The 24,421-nt window shown below is 39.0% G+C and overlaps 1 protein-coding gene across 8 annotated transcripts in view; it reads right to left on the bottom strand.

The window, feature by feature from the left end:
* gria3b (glutamate receptor, ionotropic, AMPA 3b) overlaps positions 1–24,421 on the bottom strand; it is a 134,481-nt gene that overhangs the window by 91,811 nt on the left and 18,249 nt on the right. For all 8 annotated transcript variants that reach the window (XM_016251361.1, XM_016251362.1, XM_016251360.1 and 5 more), the window contains exon 3: positions 5,387–5,626. In XM_016251361.1, the coding sequence (XP_016106847.1) occupies positions 5,387–5,626 (240 nt within the window). The remainder of the gene's footprint in view (positions 1–5,386; positions 5,627–24,421) is intronic.

Genomic DNA, 24,421 nt, shown 5'->3' with positions numbered 1-24,421 from the left:
AGTTACGTAATCAGATTACTTTTTTCAAGTAACTAGTAAAGTAACGCATTACTTTTAACTTTACAAGAAAATATCTGAGTTACTTTTTCAAATAAAAACATCCGAGTTACTTTTTTTCCCCATTTATTGATTGAAAGCTCTCCTGTCCCCTTGTTGAGAGAAATCGGGAGTAAGATGTTACTTTAGTTCTAGAATAAATGTGAACATGCATTAATTCATCTCACTCACACAAAAAACACCAACAAAATCAGATTTAGTTTTCCTCAAAATTAATAAAACCGGTTAAAAGCAACTCAAAATATGACTCAAAGCTGCAATAATTAAATATGTTAAATAATACAAATATCCTATTGCTGAAGAGTGTTGAACTTTCTTCTTCTGTGTTCTACTGTACAGACGTGAATTTACATTTCCTTCAGCCTGAGGCTTTTGGTGTGAAAGGGCTTTAACATTAGCCAAAAATAGAGCTTTTTATATTAAAAGCAAACAAGTAAGCCCAGCCCAGATTTAAAAAGTAACGCAAAAGTAATGTAACGCATTACTTTCAATAAAAAGTAACTAAGTACCGTAATTAGTTACTTTTTAAGGAAGTAACGCAATATTGTAATGCATTACTTTTAAAAGTATCTTTCCCCAACACTGTGCGCCTGAACACACCTCTTTTTTAGACCAGCAAGCCCATGGGTGCACAAATGGGCGCAAATGCATTTGCTATTTAAACAACGCGGCGCAGGACGGGAAAATGAGAACTGCGTCGGGCTGAAACGAGCAAAAACACTTCCGCCGCATTGCGCCGGGTGTATGATAGGGCCCTAATACTATAAACTATGACTGTGTAATAAACAGTCAGCATAAGGTAGCAATTGTGTGGTTAAATCTCAAAATCTCTAATAATATCATGCAGTAGAGTTGTGTGGGGTGGTGGTAAATTAAACACGATCTGCTGTGATGTGACAGTCGTGTTGCACTGTAGTATATGGAGCTGCTGAAATGTACATATGAAGTAGACTCGCTCCCTCAGTCAAAATCAAGGGGTTTAGTGTCCGTCCATGTAAACTTCCACTTCACAATGTCAAACGCACTTAAAAATAGCAGGAATTCCCTCGAGGGAAAGTTCACGAGTGTATGCCTAAAAGTGAAGTGGAACACACACCTAGTTTGAATGTGATTAATTGAGCAAAAAAGATACAAATAAACAAAGTTAAAGATGGAATTTGTATAGATACCACAATGATTGGCGTTATTGCAGATTCTTTGGTGACTATAATTGTGTATATAGAAAATCTGGTATTGTGACAGCCCTACATCATATCATGTATGTTAATGCAATTTGATTCAAATGCCAATCAATTTACATAATGTCCTTGGTTACATGTCCTGGAGTTTGAGAGATATGCTAAAACTGCTCTTTGTATTGTCTTTTACTGAACTGAGAAGCTCCTTGGCAACTTACAGGAAATGACCTTTAAATCGCAGTGAAACAAATCCAGGCGGAAGCTGCTATGAAGGACACATTGGGGTGGGAAGTGGGGGGGGGGATCATTGAGCACTCTGAGCTAGCTTTGTGTCTCATCTAATTAGCGATGCGTTTTGCGGGGAAAAACCATTGTGAACTCAACCACAGGATGCTAGCGGGCTTTAATGGGACCCGAAATGCCAGTGTTACCACCTCAAGCTTGTGTGCCACCATGAGACGCTTTGACTCATCTCAGATTTCCTCAACAGAAAGCACTTGAGTTTAATTAATTGCTCAATCCGTCTGAGATGAGCGATGGGAAATTATGATTTCCTTGCGAGTGAATGAATGGTTAAATAGGACATGGTGCAGAAAGGCGAATGGTAGAACGGCGGAGCGGCATCGACCACAGCACAGATGTTGTGACTGCTGCAGAGGAGTTGACTGCAGTGCCATCTATAAAGTACGGGAAGAGCTGAATCATTGGCCAGGTGTCTTCTTGGTCAAACGGAGATAGTGACCTCTTCATGATTAGTAAACACAAACCATGGCCCAAGAACAGGTGCGCTCGGGGGAGGGGGGTGATGAGGCATCGGCACTGTTATGGCCCTGAATTTTAATTAGGTAACAAAGACATTTTAGGATCCTATTGTTTTACTGCCACTCCTCATATTGTCCATTTACTTGCATGAAATTCAAACGATGTCATTATTTACTCACTCCAGCGCTGTTTCAACCCCCTATGGACTTCTTTCTTCAGTGCAATGCAAAAGGAGATGTTTGGTGGGATATTCACACTGCTTTGCATTTGCTATTTAAACTGAATGGGTGTCAGATGCTGCAAACCTCAAGAATGACAATACACTCATACCAAAGTTTGATATTATAATTAAGTATTATAATAATATTGGGGCAGTTGTGGCCTAATGGATAGAGAGTCGGGTTTGTAACCCAAAGGTCGTGGGTTCGAGTCTCAGGTCTGGCAGGGATTGTAGGTGGGGGAGTGAATATCCAGTGCTCTCTCCACCCTCAATTCCACAACTGAGGTGAGACCCTTGATTATGATTTCCTTGCGAGTGAATGAATGGTTAAATAGGACATGGTGCAGAAAGGCGAATGGTAGAACGGCGGAGCGGCATCGACCACAGCACAGATGTTGTGACTGCTGCAGAGGAGTTGACTGCAGTGCCATCTATAAAGTACGGGAAGAGCTGAATCATTGGCCAGGTGTCTTCTTGGTCAAACGGAGATAGTGACCTCTTCATGATTAGTAAACACAAACCATGGCCCAAGAACAGGTGCGCTCGGGGGAGGGGGGTGATGAGGCATCGGCACTGTTATGGCCCTGAATTTTAATTAGGTAACAAAGACATTTTAGGATCCTATTGTTTTACTGCCACTCCTCATATTGTCCATTTACTTGCATGAAATTCAAACGATGTCATTATTTACTCACTCCAGCGCTGTTTCAACCCCCTATGGACTTCTTTCTTCAGTGCAATGCAAAAGGAGATGTTTGGTGGGATATTCACACTGCTTTGTTTTATACAGTTAAAATGAATGGGTGTCAGATGCTGCAAACCTCAAGAATGACAATACACTCATACCAAAGTTTGATATTATAATTAAGTATTATAATAATATTGGGGCAGTTGTGGCCTAATGGATAGAGAGTCGGGTTTGTAACCCAAAGGTCGTGGGTTCGAGTCTCAGGTCTGGCAGGGATTGTAGGTGGGGGAGTGAATATCCAGTGCTCTCTCCACCCTCAATTCCACAACTGAGGTGAGACCCTTGAGCAAGGCACCGCACCCCCAACTGCTCCCTTGGCGCTGCAGCATTGGCTGCCCACTGCTCCGGGGGGGTGTGGCAACCTGGGCTTCCATACCACCTCAGCAGTGCCACAGGCTGATTGTCTCCATGCCACGCCGCACTGATGCAGTAATTCATGCAAAAGGAGCCCCTACCAAGTATTGAGTACATGTACAGTAAATGAACATACTTTCCAGAAGGCCAACAATTCACTAAAAATGTATTTTTTATTGGTCTTATGAAGTATTCTAATTTGTTGCGATAGTGAATTGATGGGTTTTTGTGAAATGTGAGCCAAAATAATCACAATTAAAAGAACCAAAGACTTAAACTACTTCAGTCTGTGTGCACTGAATTTTATTTAATACACAAGTTTCACAATTTGAGTTGAATTACTGAAATGAACTTTTCCACGACATTCTTATTTACTGAGATGCACCTGTACGTGCGTGTTTGTTCACTACTCACTGCTGTGTGTGTGTGCACTTGGATGGGTTAAATGCAGAGCACAAATTCCAAGTATGGGACACCATACTTGGCCACACGTCACATCCTTTCCTTTCCCAATAGTATAATAGTATTGTCATATGACTCTATGTTCTAACACTGTGTCCTAACCAGATGTGATGCAGCACTGTGACACGAGATTTGTTAATCAGAGTGTTTGCTTTAACCAGTCATGTCAGCGATACCTGACGAGCAACAAAATATGGTTTCTATTTCAGTTATGTCATGGCTGACAGGTCAGGAAATTATTGTTTTGTATAATATTAAAATGGTTTAATTTGAGTTTGTCTATAATTGTGCATGATTTTTTTATTTTATTTATCCATGACAGATAATTTACCTCAGATCTTGAAAACAACTTTGTTCAAACAAATAAGTATATTTTATGACAAAGACTGTATCAGTCACTGAATAAGTATTTTGAAAAACATTCAAATGGTTTAATTTTTATTAATTAATGTAAATTCCCATTTCACTGTGAGTGTTAGAAAGCAGTGTGCTTGCAGAGAAAGCCCACCAACGCGCTCTTCTGGTTGGCTGTCATTTGTGATTCACTGGAATCACATTGTGTCTGATTAGCACATAGTGTCGGCAAAATGATATTTAACTCATTAATCACTGATAATCTTTCTGTTTCTCTCAATTCTCAGTTGCATTTCCAAACTGGTGCAACATGAATTCATTTTTAATGAATAATCAATTTATTTTTGTCTGTTACTGACATAAACCAATTGTATGCCTTCAGAAACCTTGGACTATATAAGGTACAAATTGTTATTTTATTTTTAAATTTTATTTATTTTTTATTTTATTATTATTATTTTTTTTATTATTCTTTCTTTTTTGTAACTTGAACACAATTTCATGGCAATCTGAAACTAATTTACATTTTGGTGAATTGGTGTCCAATTTGCATCAATTCATACAAATCTCATTTGCTTATACCAAGTGATGATTATGTTTAGGGGTGGGGATAGGGGTGCACCTTCATGCTTTCTTTTTTTCTTAAAATCTTATATTTTTGTACAATTCACATTGTATAAATTCATACAAAATTGCCACCTTGTAATATCTCATGAGACAGGTCATTTTATACTTTCATTTTATGGGAAAGAGCAACGTGCACCTTTTTCAGAACATGTCTTTTTTTGTCTTCCACGAAGGAAAGATTGACTTGTGGGTGAGTAAATGAAGACGCAGTTTTCATATTTGGGCGAGCCATTGCTTTAAAATAGCTAAATGTGTTTTTATGAACTGTTTGAAATCAATATCCCTGTTCAGTTCTAATGCAGATAAACTGTATTAGGAAAGTAAGGTGAGCTATTTAATAAGTAAAGTATTTTAGGGCCCCAAATTCGTCTATGCCGCTCAGAACTGGGGCACATCAGTTCTAAATTCATCATGTATCTATCCAGAGATATCTGGACCTTTGCACCAGTACTGCAGGCGCTCTATCCAGACCCCAAGGACTCAAATGGGGCATCCATCCTCCATCATGTACTGCTCCTTATGTGCTACAAACCCAGCAAAAACCATTCAAATCAGCACTAACTCTTTAACTCATGTAGGCCGACCTTTTCGCTTGGTGTTCCACAGGTAACTAAGAGGACTTACCTCTGTCTGTGTCATAGAGGTAGACAAACTTGTCCCACTTGTAGTGAGACAGGAGACTCAGGACGGCGCCCTTCAGTGGAGGGCGCATCTGGATGACAAACTGCACGTCTGAGTCGATGGGGTAACTGGGTGTGACGAAGGAGGTGTGGAGGGCCCCGCAGAAGGAGGTCAGCGTGTTCATGGACTTCTTGTCATAGAACCCAAAGATGGCGTACACCCCTCTGGAGAACTGCGAACAAACTGGAAGCAGTGCAAGACAAGTTTGCTTAGTTTATTTATGACACAGTAAACAGTAAAAAGTGTCCAAAAAAACAACTGCACAATTCTAAACTAATCCTACCAAATGGAATCCAATGATGTGGGCAATAATAGGAAAATCTGTACAAACATGGAAATTTGTTTTGACTGCATGAATATAAGCGGAGAAATAATTGCATTATTTCCAGCAGATGAAAGTGCTGTGTTGCGTTTGACAGTGAGAACCCATCAACACACTCTTGCCTTAAACAAAACACAAAACTTCACGTCTGATTGGCTGTTCCTTATCCTCCCAAAACACTTGAAGCAAATGAAGCATAATTATGCACATCTCTATGAACCGATAACATCCAATTACTGACACAGGAATGTAACGGTTTGCGGAGAACCTCTGCTCATCTGAGTTGTTACAGTATTTAGCCGGGGGCAACAACATGGTTAGTTTTGTATGCAAGAAGAAGTAATACGAATTTGTATATTAATATAGATGCTAACTCTTAAAAGATATTTAAAATGCTCATTATAACAACAGTTTTCACAAACAAATCATGCAATCTGTGGCTAAATTAACAGATTGTGAGAAGAAGCATGCAAATTGGTTGACCAGCAATTGTTTTTAGCATTTCTATGTTCATAATTCACTACTGGCTGATGAAATTCTGTGAAAAATCCTAGTTACCACATGTACTGTAGACATAAGTGGACTCCTACAAAACATTAACACCTCTGCCCTGCTTCAACAATAGTATGATTGGTAATGTTACAAAAGTACCTCTAAAAAGCCCATTAAACTAATTCTAAATATAGGTGTTTTAAACAATTTCAGCCCTTTTGCTGACTCCCACCAGACTGAACCTCTGAATTAGACCACTCATCTCTTCAACCACAACCTTTCTCTAAAGTCTTGCCCTTCATAGACAGCTCAACCACAATGTGCAAATTTATTCAGAGTTATTATTAAAGACCACAGGAACCAGATGAGTCCTCTGCACAATGTGACTTTGCTGCAGCCTGAAATTGAACTGCTGGTTCGTCTGGTCAGAGGAGAACTGGCCCCCCGACTGAGCCTGGTTTCTCCCAAGGTTTTTTCTCCATTCTGTCACCGATGGAGTTTTGGTTCCTTGCCTCTGTCGCCTCTGGCTTGCTTAGTTGGGGACACTTCATTTCCAGTGATATCGTTGACTTGATTGCAAAGATATTATTTAAACTTAACTGAGCTGGATGATGACATCACTGAATTGAATGATGAACTGTCTTTAACTGAAAAATGAGTGTTTACTATTGTCCTTTTGCATTATTGACACACTATTTTCCTAATTAATGCTATTCAGTTGCTTTGACACAATCTGTATTGTTAAAAGCGCTATATAAATAAAGGTGACTTGACTTGACTTTACTTGAGAGTCAGAATGTTTCTCTTTTTTTCTCTCTCTCAATATTTGTTTTACTTTAGAGGGCCTGCTAATGTAGAAGAGACACTGCATTCATGTCGCTCCAGAAAAATGAAAAAGTAACATTAGCTACTCATTAAGAAAATCCTGACCTACAATATATGTATGTGCCACATTGGAAGTAGACGTGATAAAAAAAATCCATGAAAAGTATGTATATAGATGGCTGATGTTAAACAGGAACATCTTATAAATCGTATAACCTTATAATCAAAGGTTCTTTGTTGGAATAACCTAAGTGGACCAGATTTTATGCCTATAATCAAAAGTCTAACCAGGGTGGTGATTCCAAAATCCTTGTCTTCTCTATTGCTCAACAGCTGGTCATCCATACAGCTCCATTACTCTGGCACATATGAGCGATAACAGGCCTGCAGTGGAGTGACAATTATACTGTGTAGGGGCTAGTTAAGCTGCCCGTCTCCTCACCGGCTCTCTTGGTCTTCAACATTTCCCACAGCTTCCTCTTAATTTGGTCCAGTTCTGACACATCATTTCTCCTGAGAGATAGGAGCTGGCTGCTTCCATTCCATCAGTTGTCCTGGACTTATTAGGACAGGCTTTGAACAAACTCAAACCAAATACATAAATTATGTCAGATGCCTCTGCATGCAGTTGTCTCTCAACTCCAACTAAAGCCTGTTTGTGTTGGCCTGTCTACCCCAACCATCTGGATGTTTCCCTAAGCTTACTTGTTTCAGGCCTGGCACCTTTCTTTTCCTGAATAACTCTCTTCTCAAACCATAACTCTCAGTATCACTTGATAGACAGACTAAGTTTGGGTTTTTCAAAGCACAACGTGCACACAAGTAGTGCTGCTTTTCCAAAAGCATCATTATCCAAGTATTACATAAATTATACTACTTAAATAAGCAGCCTTGAACTACTCTTAAGTCCATTCATTCCAATTTAATTGGTGAAAAAGGACAAAATAACAAGTTGGACAATATTGAACAATATGTTTTTGAAAAAGTGCAACATTAATGCAACTGGTTGACTGCAAGACTACTCTACACTATATAAAAAAAGGGGTTCACATGCATGCCTCGTTTCTTAATTTACTTGACAAATGACTGAGTATGACTATAAATCTTAACTCTTTCCCTGCAAAACAGAATTTTCAAGGTTTCCATGTTCTCACTGTTACACGCTCGGGGATGCTATTGTGCATCTCATGAATGAGTCTAGAATGTCCTGATCAAAAACACAGGCGAGGAAGACGCAGGAATGAGCAATCTCATATGTAAGCATATGCATATGAAAAATAATGCGATCATCAACAATGCATAATGAGTGAAATGTCGATCCAGGAAGTGATAAAGGACTGTGAAGCTTTGAGGGTGCTGATGGAAGCATCTACTGCATCTTTGCTTTGATCATCGTACTGAATATGATCCAGATGGAGCATAGCGTTAGTTCTGGCAGGTCATGTTAGTCAAGCTCGCATCAGCTGATCCAAGTCTACCTATAGGAATACAACACCAATCATAATTCCCTTTATAGGGTCCTTTCAGTCACTATTCAGCAGCTATTGCTTTGCTCAGGAGCTAATCACCCACCTCCATCCCCAACTCCTCCTCTCTTCCAGTCAGGACTCGGCATTGGATATTTCTCGTTGAGTCAGACCACTGAATTATATTGTTATATAAAATAATCACTTAGAACATTAATGATATCTGCTACATTAATCATTAATGTTGGTTCTGTTCTGTTTACCTTAGGGGGTTATTTTTTCAGCTTTTTGCTCAACATGTTGCTTTTTTATGAAACTTACCTGCCTTCAAGTGTTGATTAAAAAAATGCTTGAAACTAGATTAAAACTGTTTTTTTTTTGTTTGTTTTTGTTTTAACATAGAGGCTCTCTTCTTTATTTTGATATATTGTTCAGATATTCATACAACAAAATATTCTGGGGGCCATGACATTTTTTTGAAAATCATCAAAAATGCTGGTGGTAGCTGGCAACTTAAAAAAAAAAAAAAACGCTGGCAGGGAAAGAGTTACGAAATATTACATATTAATATTACATTTATGATGTCTTTTTGAACTTTTTGAAACTACAACATTTTGGGTGAATGAACTTTCAATTGATGCACAGAAATTTCTTGGGTTTTATTAAAAATCCTAATTTGTGTTTTGTAATTCAGCAAAAGTTTTACGGGTTTGAGTAATTGATTGCAGAAATTTTTAAGTATTTTTTCAGCTTTTTGCTCAACATGTTGCTTTTTTATGAAACTTACCTGCCTTCAAGTGTTGATTAAAAAAATGCTTGAAACTAGATTAAAACTGTTTTTTTTTTGTTTGTTTTTGTTTTAACATAGAGGCTCTCTTCTTTATTTTGATATATTGTTCAGATATTCATACAACAAAATATTCTGGGGGCCATGACATTTTTTTGAAAATCATCAAAAATGCTGGTGGTAGCTGGCAACTTAAAAAAAAAAAAACCGCTGGCAGGGAAAGAGTTACGAAATATTACATATTAATATTACATTTATGATGTCTTTTTGAACTTTTTGAAACTACAACATTTTGGGTGAATGAACTTTCAATTGATGCACATAAATTTCTTGGGTTTTATTAAAAATCCTAATTTGTGTTTTGTAATTCAGCAAAAGTTTTACGGGTTTGAGTAATTGATTGCAGAAATTTTTAAGTGAACTAACTCTTTAAAATTATCCAGAGAGCATGGTTTGCAACATTATTGGAACATCCGGCATGACTGAATTCCCCCCAAGGCCTTTCTTGAACATCTCTGAACATTTTTTTTCTCAGTGTGAAGTACAGTGTTTGTACTCTGGTCTTGCTTCATTTCTTAAAGTAATTCCACGAGATTGAGACAAATCTCAGTGCTTGGAGTAACTACGAGCCCTGTTTTGAAGTGCAAGCATTGCCTCATTGCTTTTCATTACGCAGAGAGTCCTAGCATGTCACGTCACATTTTGATAACGTGTTTACTCCGGTGGGCGCGGGGCATGCAGCTGGGCTCATTGCAGCTCAGGGAACAGTGCTAAGCAATGTTAACGGCTCTCTGAATGGCTGAAGGATCCTTCCTCAGCCCCTCCATCTATACCTTCTCGCCCCCGAGCAGCTAGTGCTCTCATTACCGTGCACTCGTCAAAACACGCAGCACCTTCATTCTGCTAATCAGGACGCTCTCTGCACTGCAGCAGGAACAATGCATTTCCACATGCCTGACTGCTCCAAATGACCGTGAGGCCACTGGTGTTGAAATGATAAGGACCATTAGAAAAGGCTCTATCCCAACGGCTGCGTTTGGGACTGAAATAATGTAATTGCAGTGTCATGCACTTGAAGCCATCTTTCGCCACCATGATTGTACATGGCCCAGAGACCTAAAGCACATCCCTGCAAATGTCAGAGTCGATCATCCAGCTTTCGGTATTCACTGTCCTCTCCTGTCCTTATTCCTCTCTCTCTTCTCTTCTTGTTCTACCGCTTCTGCTATTCCACCCACCCCTACAAACACCTCCCCCCTCCATACACAACACTCTCACAGGAAGATAGTCCTCTGGGGGTTTGAGCAAGTAATTGTATCTGCTCTTGTGAGGAGACATGTGAAGTCCTTCAAACTGTTTATTCAAAATGCCAGCTGAAAACAAGCATCTCTGTCCTCCTTATGAAGCGTGCAGTCGGCATGTGTCTTTGAAAGGCAAATGCATTCAGATTCTGCATCCTCTTGCATGCACACACATATATTTTCCACTGCATTTATTGCACTGGCCACAAAACTAATGTCCACACTTCATAATGTATCTTTTGCCGGTTTTGCTGTTTATGGTTACAAACTGGCTCAATACAACAGATGCATTTGCATTGCATTGTCTTTGCACTGCCTATTGCACAAAGGCAGCATCCTGAGGAAAGTGGAGCCCAATACTTTTTTTTAAATTGTTACTCACGCACAGGACACTACATAGTATTTTTCAGCTTACAGCTGAATCCAAATTTAGTGTTTAGACATATTGCAATACATAAAAATACAAAAATAAATGGTCTCACTGCTTTATGAACTTGATTTATCCATAAAGAATACGTCTTAGAACTTGGGGGAAAATATATAATTTACATTTAATTGTTAACTCTGTCCTCCTTATGAAGCGTGCAGTCGGCATGTGTCTTTGAAAGGCAAATGCATTCAGATTCTGCATCCTCTTGCATGCACACACATATATTTTCCACTGCATTTATTGCACTGGCCACAAAACTAATGTCCACACTTCATAATGTATCTTTTGCCGGTTTTGCTGTTTATGGTTACAAACTGGCTCAATACAACAGATGCATTTGCATTGCATTGTCTTTGCACTGCCTATTGCACAAAGGCAGCATCCTGAGGAAAGTGGAGCCCAATACTTCACTTTTTTTTTAATTGTTACTCACGCACAGGACACTACATAGTATTTTTCAGCTTACAGCTGAATCCAAATTTAGTGTTTAGACATATTGCAATACATAAAAATACAAAAATAAATGGTCTCACTGCTTTATGAACTTGATTTATCCATAAAGAATACGTCTTAGAACTTGGGGGAAAATATATAATTTACATTTAATTGTTAACACCAGCCTGTCAGGAGTGTGCTTAGATGCTTAACAGTGCTGTCTAGATAAGCAGCTCACTAAGGTTTAGAATAGAGTCATCTTGTCTTGCTCTCCTGTCCAAGGGTCATGACTCACCGCACCAATTCCAACCACACACACACACAGGTTTGTTTTTATGGTTTATGGGGACTCTCCATAGGCGTAATGGTTTTTATACTGTACAACCCGTATATTCTATTGCCCTACACCAACCCTACCCCTAAATCTACCCCTCACAGGAAACATTCTGCATTTTTAGATTTTCAAAAAAACTCATTCTGAATTATTTATAAGCCTTGTGAATTACGGGGACACTGAAAATGTCCTCATACATCACCTTCTCGTTGTAATACCTATGTCATACCCATGTTATTATACAAATTTGTGTCCTCATAAACCACATAAACATGCACTCGCACACACACACACGTTTACTTTATCTAAATGGGGACATTCCATAGGTGTAATGGTTTTTATACTGTACAAACTGTATATTATATCGCCCTATACCAACACTACACCTAACGCTACCCCTCACAGGAAACTTTCTGCATTTTTACAATAATAAAAAAAACTAACTTGGTTTACTTTATTTTTATACCAGTTTTACAAATGAGGACGTCCCCAAAGGGAGGTTTTTGGAGATTTTGTCAGGTTTAGCTCATTTTTGGGTACAAATTTGTCCCCAAAATATGGTTAAGTAGGTACACACACACACACACACACACACACACACACACACACACACATACATAATGCACCATAAGTCTTCTCTAGGCCCTTCAACCTCATGTGACATCAGCAGTTGGTATAGTCCATGACTAATCAGTTAGTCAATATCATGGTTATGTGTCTTGCTCTTTGTAGAGCATCTCACACTGGCACCTATGAAAATGTTAATGGGCAACATAGTGTTAAAAGATTCACATTGAAATTGTCATAACCCTAAGCAATGCTTGTGCACAGAAATGCTCTTATGTACATAACTTTTGATACTGCAATCATATCTCTGTTGTACATTCCCAAAAATAAAGTGCTTTTTAGAATGTTAGCATGGCAATGAATAACATAATATTTACAATCATATATATGTGTGTATGTAAGACTTTTCAATTGCAGAATTTAACACCAAATCAAGCAAAGTCTGCATTATTTGTGGCAGCTTGCATTTTTGTCGCATTTCAGCAATATTAGCAAAACAAAATCCATAATTCAGAGCCGAAGCTAAATTATTCAATATGCGTTCGACTGTATGTTGCCACTGTATTGCTGTATAGAGATCTCTCCAAATCACTCATTCATGACCTACATTGTCTTTTCAACCTGTTCACTTTCAAAAGGATGTATATAATCTTAATCACTGCCTGAAAAAAAAAGTCTTTGCCTGAGGTTAATGCATTCATTTATTAGCCTCCATTGATTTGTATCTTGTTTCACAATGTTCTGGGAATCATGGCTTTGTAATCATTAGAAATATCTAGATATTTTCAGCCTTTGTATGCCTCCGAGAAAGATCAATTGTACCAGAATATAAGCAACACAACAAACTGTTGTTATTTTTTTCTTATTCCCTGTTTGTGGTGAAGTCATTACAAGCACTATTTCAGCAGGATAGCAAGTGTTGGAGAATTTTACAAGGCCAGTGTGACCAACTACACTGTATATTACACAAAGTAGCAGGGCATATAAGAAGTATACAAAAATACATCTTCTGTCATCATGTATTTATATCAGTCCAAACTTAAAAGACATCCTTCAGTGAAACACAAAAAGAGACATTTTAAAGAATCACACACTGTTATTATTATTTTTTCATTCAGTGAAAGGGAATGGATATGTAGGGCTATCACGCATAAAAAAATGGCAAAACATCATAAAAGTACCAAACTGGTTTTAAAAGAATGACAGCTAATGCCTCTAGGTAAGAAATCTGAATCTAATTATTAAAAGTGAAAAAGGTTTATTAAAAGTTTAATTTCACCCCAAACTCATTGCATTGGTTAACCCAGACACTCCAGCAAACAGAGCAATGTTTTGAAACCATAGAGTCAGTGTCATAGTGTCTACTCTCTTAAATTAACCTACAAATTACTTACAGTTGTCTCTGCACATTAAACAAGAATAGGACAAAGTGTTCTAACATACAAAGACTGAACACATAACCTTTAAATGTTATCTTTCCTTGTTAAAAGTAAAACCGCCTCTGCACAGAAGTAATGACCACCAATTCCTACAAATAAGGAATGTGAACATGCTTTTAATTCACTTTAGAATTTGCTGCAATCCACTCTTGTAGCATTTTGCCATTTCTGCTAGAATATCCAACACATCATGCATTCTCCACAGAGGAAATGTATTACAAGGGCAATGGTTGCAACAATCTCCTTCTACTTCTTTTCTCCCTTGGGGGTTTATGACTGGGGTTGATGCATGTACAGCTTATGATATTCTGTAATTGGATTTTCAGAAAGCTGTTGACAAAGTCTCCCACAACTGCCTAATCCCCAATCAGCAGTGCAGCACTGAGCATGTTCCTATAGCAGGCTAGAGAGCAACGGAAACATGCAGCCCAGAGATGCCATTGTAATATCAAATGGCATGAGGGGGTGCTGTGGATTTACTGTAGAATTTGGTATGCAATAAACACAGTTAATCTCAAGGAAAAACTAGGGAGAACATGCTATTATAATCGAACTGATATCTACTAGATAGTGTATCTGGTAATGAAGCCAGTGATAGTCCACTGACATTGAAACCAATTACTCTTTCCCAGAGACTGATGATAGTTGTCAGTGTAATACTTACAAAAGTAGAACCTTGGTGTTAGATGGTAATACCATGATACTGAATGCTTATTTTCATATCCCATTGTATTTATATGGCAATCCAAAATACTTGGGTGGTACCCTAATTCTCCAAAAAGCATGGTATTATCACTGTACAGTTTCAAAAACATGGTAGTAGCATGTAGTAAACGACAAAACGTGTAAAATGCTGTGTGGCATTTACATTTTGGTAAGTAAGTGCTTCCTTAATGATCAGAAGCTGGCTAAAAGCACTAAATGAAACTGTCCACACTTGCAAGATTTCAGGGTGGTTTGTTGTAAGGAAAACATTAATGCAATTTCTGTCACGTACACAAAAAGCAGAGACCTTGGACTGAGTGTTTCTAGCAGCTAACTTCAGCATATCATGCTAGTCGCCCCCGTAGCAGGAGCTGGAGTGGGCAGCGAGCCTTGTTGAGGAGAGAGCTCAGGGGAAGTAGTCAAGGAGGCCATTTGCAAATCGCCTCTTCCTCTGGGTAACTTAGCTGCAGTTTCCAAGAGAGGCCATTTTCAAAGGGGAGAGACGAGAACTGTGGGTGGTGTGTGTTTCAACTGGGTTTCTTGTAAAGCGGGATGAAAAAATGGCAGCTCAGATGCACCATTCAGTCTCTCTCCTTCTGTGCTTTTCTCTTTTCATTCAGCCTCTCTGAATTCTTAGAGTCAGCTCACTCATATCACCCACATATCTATCCATCGCCTCCTCCTCCACATCACCGATGCTAACCTGCGAACCACTGACCGGCTCTTGTAATATAGCTTTCACCATAGAGGTGTTCTCAAATGATATGTAGGAATTCATGACAAGCAGTGCCTGAAAAAAAACCAATCCTGGCAAGAAAGGGATTTGCATTGTTTGCTTGATTACGGGCATGAATTTAAAGCAAGTCTCCCAAGGCGCTTTCTTTTCAGCTCTGGTGTTACTGTCCAGAATAACTAAACAGGCCACGGGCGGGAGGGGAGAGGACTCTTTAACCTTGAAGCTATCATGTAAAGAATGCTCTCGGCTCCCCTCTACCTCGCACTCGAAGCCTACTTTTGGTCTTTAAGAGTAAAGAGTCCACTTCCCTATCTCGGCTTTCAGGAGTCCTTGCTGAGGTTGTAATGCTAGAGCAAAGAGGGACTCCTGGCCCTACTTCATTACAGGCTGAGCCTCAGAATCTCTTTATTTCAGAGCTTGGCAGTATGAATATATCTCTGCATTTCTTATGCCTTGCCTGCAGGCAGCCCGCAGATGTGTCTTCTAGGAGTAGCTCAGTGATTTGTGGTAAAAAAAAAAAAAGTACCAAAGACCATGAAAGGGATGCAGGCTGCTTCCCAGTTTGCATGCCTCTACCACACACACCAATGTACTTTTCTGATGATGGGAAAGTCCCTACCCACTAACTACCCTTAAAATCAGAGACCCAAATCCAGCCCCAAACCAACCCCCTAACGATGTCCAACTTGTTGAAAACCACTCCAAGGACAGTGGTAAAGACATTTCCCTATCCAATCCTCTCCCTCCTCCAAATCTATCTCAATGCTATATAGCACTAATAGTATGTAAATTGGATAGCAACCAAAGTCATCGTGGGGTGAGGATGCAGTCGGCGGCGCTCAGAATCCTCTCATCACTGACACTGGCCTTCATTAACAGCATCCTTATTTGGCTCACACATCCAGCAGCTCCTAGAGTCTGTGATACCAGTGGGCTGCACATGGAGGATGAGAGCAAACGAAAGACAGTAATAGAGAATGAGGAGGTGGTGTGTTCGCAAGAAGCTGCAGTCCAGCGTGAACAGCATTGGAGATGTGAGGGATGAGGAAAGAAAGACACACTGCCTATGAGAGGCCCAACTATTACCCAAGAGGCCCTCAGGTTAACGCAGAGCCCGGGTCATGGCCACAAAAGGGAACACACAGGTGATGGAAGTGGCAGCCACGCGAGCGCTGAGACAGCCAGAGTTTCAGAGTCGCTGACTTGAACAGAAGGGAAAGACTGGCTGCTGTGCAAGTCTGTGCTGCTTATTTTGCGCAACCAAGTTCCCAGGTCACCCAAGCCAGCATAAAAGCACAATGACAGGCTTAGGAGCAATTGTCCTGTTTCAGATGCCTTTAAACAGCGCTTCACTTCTGACAGATCACATTTTCCCCCCTTTCTTTTGCTGTTCCAAAAAGAGGACATCTGAGCCAAGCGCACCATCGGGAGGTTCAAGCATGGAATCGCTCCAGATTGTCTTTTCAGTCTGCAGCTGGACAGGATTAGGGATCATATCCGCCTGGGGTGAACTTTCTGATCCACATGCAAGCCTAACAAGAAAACAATCCAGCTGAGGAACTTTGAGGGAAAGCAGCGAGAGCCCACACAAAGAAAGAGGTAGAGAGTTATAAACAGGAGCCATGTGTCAGGCCTTGCATTTGCAGATTGATTTGAGAGTGACTTAATATTTCATTGCCTGTCACATAAACAGCCACGGACACATAACGCCAAGCTAAAAAGTCTTCCTACGGAATGTACCCACAGCTTTTGCTTGCTTATGCGCAAAGTGGTGAGAACAACTGCTCGAATTAACCATTTACAAAGGAACATGGGAAGAACATGGATCATCATGATTCTTTAACCCGATGACTTGGTTAGGGTCAATGCAATGCTAAAATTTCAGTAAACCACAACCTCCAACAAGCAGTAAGAAAAGGATAGTGTACAGTCAGCCAGACATTATCACAAACTAAACTTAATAAAGTAGCACCCGTTTCAGTGACCTGGATGAGCATCTGATATACAGTGTTGCCAGCTTTAACGATTGTAACTAATATGGAAATATCTGACCACTGAAAGCCGCAACTCACCAATCAGAATAAAAAATTCCCCCAAAATGACCCTGATTTCATCATGCATGTTCTCAAACACAGACCTACAATACTTACACTACATGTTTTTCTTTACTTGTATTCAGTTAGTCAGCTGCCTACAATGCAATACAGTTGTAAGTAGTATTATTCCACTCCATTTCATCAACTGACACTGAGGAATCAATAGAAATGGTATCAAAATTACAACACAGTTGGGTTGGGGGTTCTATAATTGTGAAAATGTCAATGAAAAGCTAGAATATCAAAAATGCTGGATGTTATTGATGTGCACAGTGATTCTGCATTTTTTTTTTGTGAAAGCAGTCTTTAGCTCGCGAATCTTGATCAATTTGACCAGTCTATTTGACATGTCAGTTAAAGATCAATGGTAAATGATGATACCCCTACACTTGGATGACACTGCTCTGTCTAGCCTTATTTTGAGTCAAGCTCATGCCAGCTGCATTAACTTGTGGTAGTGTGCTTGCTGGTATCTTAAACCAATTAAACATTTTATGGTTTGCTGCTTGCACCGTAACAGAGAAAAGAGGGGGCACTTCGTCTTAAAGCAAGACTTTAGAGCATGCTGGGTATCTTTAGCATCAAAATTTGAATTACAGCAATTTTAGCAATTTTAGCATTGACAGGGCTCTGAAGGTACATAAAAAGCTTGGCATGATAAAATATACATTAAATGTTCTATTTGTAGCTAGCTGATGGAAGACTGCATTCTATGCATAGGTCATGAATTATCATACATCATATTAAATATTCACATATTTTGCTATTTCTGGCCTATATATGTACAATATTGACAGGTGTTGGTGCAGACACAGAAAATGTGCTAATCATGTCCGTTTCAGCACATTATATCCCTGGAAAGCTAGTAGATTTATATGGCTAAGCTAGACCAAATGTTCACTTCCTCCCTAATGATGTCATCTTTCCTGCAGGGCAATGGTTTAAAAGCTCTCAGTGGCCCTGGGATCGGTAGGATCAGCTCTCAATCCGGGGATCTTCATTAATCTTGACTGGGTCTAGAGACGTATGTGTGTTCTCTAAACAGAGGCTACTGAGAGCTTGCCAAAATCATATTCCATAATAAACTTGGGATGGGGACCATCTAAAAGCCTGTGCACACTCCATTCAAATGGGACTTTTGTCATCTTTTGTGCCTTTCCTATGCCTCCTAAATACATGTTCCACAAAGCCAGAGTGAGGAACAATAGAGTGGCCCTGGTGCACCAGAGTAGATTATAGAAAAATATGCACAATGTTAACAGTTTTCCATTATTCCCTGAGAAAGGCTAAAGCCCACAGAGTGTTAAATGTAGTTGAAGACGTCACTCTGACCTTCAAAAGCACAACAGAGCTGAAACACAGACCTAACATGCTGGTGGGAGAGAAAAATACAGAACAGGCTGAGAATAAATCAGAAAAAGGACAGACTCTACAGTACAGAGATCACCAGTTCTATAACTACTGATATTATGAAGCGTGGAAACATCTCAGGACTAACTGAGATTTTAAAAGGTATAAAAATAGTCAATGTGGTGTCCCTTTTGAGCATTCTGTTGACAATAAGTAACATTGCACCCACATGTGAAATAATATCTTAATATCGTCTGACTCTTTATTGTGATGGTCGCCCAACAGTAGGTGCAACATTACTTATAGTTAACAGAATGTGTTAAAGGGACCATCAAAATAAAGCAGACAAAAAAATAGTAAAATGTGTTTTGAAGAAGTCTTTCTATGCACGTGTCCCAAATATTAAAGCAGTTTTTAAATATTTAATTTATCCCTAAATTGTGTAAATTAGCAGTAAAGTACAAAGAGTGCATTTATTACAACTGAACAACAACAGGATGTGTTATAACATCAAAACATGGACATTTCAAATTTGGCGCATGAATTTACTTAATACTTAATGTTGTGCCAACAGCCATCACCCCATTTTAATGGTGTACACATAATAAACATTTCATTCGAAAGCAAATAAAATGGAAATTGCCAGGCTGGGTTACTCAGAAATGAGAGCGAGAGGATCCAACTGCTGTAAAAATGCAGCTTGTGTGAGTATATAAAATTCAAAGAGAATCTGCTGATTCACTTCTGTCATTTAATATTCATTAACGCAACTGGAAATAAAATTACATACCAGATTTTAATTTTCTACCTCAAAATTGGTTTTGTCCTTTAAATCCATTAAATTTTTATAGATTTGACAACTTGTACAGTCACCTCAGGAGCATTGTGCTCATGTATGATAATGATTTTGCCCCTGCAGCTCATTTTGAAATGGTTAAACTGATGGATTGGTTGAACACTCCCCGGTCTCTCTTTTTGTTCACACTTTCTGAACTATTCTGTGAATCTCTGAAAGAATGGTGCATCCTGTTTTCCCTAACCCTACTGCTGTTTTGTCGCAATCACAAAGCCCTTTTTTTCTTCCACAGCTGTGACGCATGAGTGATAAACAGTCCATAATAACAAGTCATTTTCATTTGTGTGATTGTGCAAACCAGGAGCGTGTCATAAGGTTCGCCATAAACCATCTGCAGCTTTGCACTGCAGATAAACATTTTCAAAGCATAAATGAGATTTTATGAGGCTGTGGGAATATTTACTCTTATACTTATTTCCCCCTTCTGTTTACTGGTGATTTTTATGGTCAGCTGTGCATTCTTGTCATATCATCATTCTGATATCATCTTCAATAACAGCGAGGGCAAGATCTGTCATCTGTTGATTTCTGCCTCAAAGTGATTTAGGAGAAAAGAACTTCTCGAAACATGCTCCCACAAAAACAACAGGTAGATAAGAGCAGCGCTCCATCTAATAAGAGCTCACTGCCAGACCGACGCTACCATTGCAACGCTGTCAAAACGTCCCCTTGGTTTTGAAAACGGTCAAAGCGCTACTTCGGCTGGATGGATGGAGTATGCAGCACCTCAAACAACTAGAGACTTGAAAGCCGCTGTTATATCAAACAACATCTGCGAGCACCAGTGATACCAGGATAAATAAGACTCCGCTACTACACACTCCTCAGGTTTCCTTTGATATTGGCATTAAAAATTCATTGTGTTTTATTTGCCTTCAAGTGAGTGAAGTGTTTGTTGCCCTCTGTCTTTCCAAAGCTATCTCTTAGGATCTCTCCAGAGCTCGATTCTGGGAAAACAGATGAGTTTTGTAATGCTCTTCGAGAAATAAAGCCTTAATTATACCGGATTTCATAACACTGCCCACCACCACCTCACTCCACAGGACGATGTCATTGTTCTCATGTAATGGTGAGGCCTGTGAGATCATGACGCTTTGGCAAGGGCAGTCGTTCAGGACCAAGGACAGCGGCATCACAAACAATACAAAAATCTATTGGTGGAGGGACAGGGTATGGAGTTATGGAAGGCTTGACTGCTGCGCACAACGCTGTGCCCTTTACTGACAAAAAGCATACCATGTGACTGCTTTGCTGCCGCTTTGGGACCTCGAATCCTAACCTGCCTGCATAGCATGGAAACGCCACGGAATCCCGCAACAAATTCACTGACGGACCACATCCCCTGATGACCGTGAACAATGGCCGTCTCTATGGGACCTTTCCAGCATACTGCTCTGCATATATCTGCATATATTTCCTGCAACATGGTGCCAGCATATTGCTTCATTTTATTTATTTATTTATTTTTGCTGACTTTTCTTTAAACATGAGGGAAATAAAATAAAAAAAAAACTAGTTATTTAGAGTATTTTCTTAAGAAATGTGAATGGTACCTGCCCATGTACATTATTTACATTATAAAATAACATTTTTCTTTATGCTTTCTAAAGACTAGCCAGAAATCATGTAAATAAAATTATTTTATTGTATTGACAAGCATAGTTTTCAAACAACAGGTAGATAAGAGCAGCGCTCCATCTAATAAGAGCTCACTGCCAGACCGACGCTACCATTGCAACGCTGTCAAAACGTCCCCTTGGTTTTGAAAACGGTCAAAGCGCTACTTCGGCTGGATGGATGGAGTATGCAGCACCTCAAACAACTAGATACTTGAAAGCCGCTGTTATATCAAACAACATCTGCGAGCACCAGTGATACCAGGATAAATAAGACTCCGCTACTACACACTCCTCAGGTTTCCTTTGATATTGGCATTAAAAATTCATTGTGTTTTATTTGCCTTCAAGTGAGTGAAGTGTTTGTTGCCCTCTGTCTTTCCAAAGCTATCTCTTAGGATCTCTCCAGAGCTCGATTCTGGGAAAACAGATGAGTTTTGTAATGCTCTTCGAGAAATAAAGCCTTAATTATACCGGATTTCATAACACTGCCCACCACCACCTCACTCCACAGGACGATGTCATTGTTCTCATGTAATGGTGAGGCCTGTGAGATCATGACGCTTTGGCAAGGGCAGTCGTTCAGGACCAAGGACAGCGGCATCACAAACAATACAAAAATCTATTGGTGGAGGGACAGGGTATGGAGTTATGGAAGGCTTGACTGCTGCGCACAACGCTGTGCCCTTTACTGACAAAAAGCATACCATGTGACTGCTTTGCTGCCGCTTTGGGACCTCGAATCCTAACCTGCCTGCATAGCATGGAAACGCCACGGAATCCCGCAACAAATTCACTGACGGACCACATCCCCTGATGACCGTGAACAATGGCCGTCTCTATGGGACCTTTCCAGCATACTGCTCTGCATATATCTGCATATATTTCCTGCAACATGGTGCCAGCATATTGCTTCATTTTATTTATTTATTTATTTTTGCTGACTTTTCTTTAAACATGAGGGAAATAAAATAAAAAAAAAACTAGTTATTTAGAGTATTTTCTTAAGAAATGTGAATGGTACCTGCCCATGTACATTATTTACATTATAAAATAACATTTTTCTTTATGCTTTCTAAAGACTAGCCAGAAATCATGTAAATAAAATTATTTTATTGTATTGACAAGCATAGTTTTCAACAGTGAAAATGATTTAAAAAAGTTAAAATCAGAATTTAAAAAATCTGTTCAGTGAGAAAACAATACAGTAATGCTTTATTTTGATAGTCCACTTTAGACATTCTACTATCCATAAGTAACTCCATGTCAACTAGTAGTCATTAGAGTATTAGTAGACTGTCTGCTTAATATCTGCTTACACTTCATTTTGATGCTCCACCAACAGACAATTTGCTGACTATAAGTAACTTTGCAAGTCAACATATTCTACTACTTAGTAACAGTCTACTAACATTTTAATAAGAGTTAGTTGACATGTAATTTGCAAAGTTACTTATAGTTAGTAGAATATTTAAAGTGGACGATTAAAATAAAGTGTTACCAATTAGACAAATATTGTGTTGAAAATGTTTAATTTAAGTACTGTGCATCTAAAATGAATAGTGGGTAGGAAAACATTTAATACAAGGTATATAATGTCCAAATTATACTTCTTTGTCTGAAGTATAATGACAATATAAAGACATTATATTGTTTGCAGAAATAAATAATTGGCTTCTGGATCATTTAATATCTCAATCAACATATTGTCATTATAAAATCATGCTGTTTTTAGATGTATTTAAGTGGGTCTTTATAATTAAACTTACAGCTGCCTTTATACTTGGGAAGGGGGTCCCTTGTAATGGGATCATAATATTTGGCATAAGAAGTTTGAAAACCCCTGGTGTGAGGTGTTATCCATGTCAATGCCACAATTGATTCAGGATAAGTTAAGTGTGGGAGTTTTGAGCTGAATACCAAGTATGAGGAGTAGTAATAGTAATGCAATCATTTAATAATTAGTAGATAAGATTAGTAGTAGTATTTTATTAAGCAGTTTCATATTGTGCCTTCAGTCATCATATAGAGCTTTCAGGGAGTTATATTTATTCATGTATTTATTTTTATTCTCTGTCTATATCCTCTTTTACATCCTCTTTCAGCACATTATTTGTACCCTTGACCGTTCTCTGTTGAAGATATCATTCCTCTTAAAGCATACAAATGAATTGCCAATCATCCTGGGCCCTTGATCTTTCCTGGTTTCTTTCAGCTGAATATCAAATGCAGTTGTCTGCATAGCCTGCTTTCAAATCTCTTCAAGCACATCCAAGGAGAAGAAGACGGATGAAGGTCCGTCCTATCATCTCCTAATGGCCATGATTTGATCAGCACATGTAAGATTGAATAAAGACTCCATACACAGGTAAGCAAGTGTGATGTGATTGTAGTGGGCAACTGCTTAACGGGTAATGACTCTGAATGGTATACACACTCGCTATGTTTAATGTCTATGCTATGTCTATGGTTAATTTATTGCCACCAATAACGGTCAATTAGAAATTCATAGACAATGTTTGCAGGCCTCCATGGAGGTCTCTCTGGAGATACTTTTTTCAATAGTGTGGTAAATGAAAGTGTAGAATCTATGTTATTAGTGGTGTTTTGCACAAGCGTCATTAATGTTCATCCTTGATATTTAGGATACAGTAGAGAACATAATATAATACTTAGTACAGATGATTGTGAATATTGCTTGTTGCTATTGTGGCCAGCCTAAGGCACACCTGTGCAATAATCATGCTGTCTAATCATCATCTTGATATGCCACACCTGTGAGGTGGATGGACTATCTCGACAAAAGAGAAGTGCTCACTAACACAGATTTAGACAGATTTGTGAACAATATTTGAGAGAAATAGGCCTTTTGTGTACATAGAAAAAGTCTTAGATCTTTGAGTTCAGCTCATGAAAAATGGGGGCAAAAACAAAAGTGTTGCGTTTATAATTTTGTTCAGTGTAGTATAGTGAAGCAACCATGTGGAAATTAATCTTAATGAACCGATAATCTGCCACGTAATCATGATTTGTGTGAAAAGGAATATGAGTTATTAGTGGTTTACTGCCACCAGTGTTCATTTCATTATGAAATCACAGTGAATTGTATGTTTAGGTACGTTTTTGGAGTTTTGCAAAATATATGCTTTGGTCACACTTTATTGTAAGAACCAATTCTCACTACTAACTATGGCTTTTGCCTTTAACACACTCCTAATTTG

The sequence above is a fragment of the Sinocyclocheilus grahami genome, unplaced genomic scaffold (assembly GCF_001515645.1).
Source record: "Sinocyclocheilus grahami isolate Dianchi unplaced genomic scaffold, SAMN03320097.WGS_v1.1 scaffold1040.1, whole genome shotgun sequence".
NCBI classification, from domain to species: Eukaryota; Metazoa; Chordata; class Actinopteri; order Cypriniformes; family Cyprinidae; genus Sinocyclocheilus; species Sinocyclocheilus grahami.
This window is presented reverse-complemented; position numbering and strand designations above follow the sequence as displayed.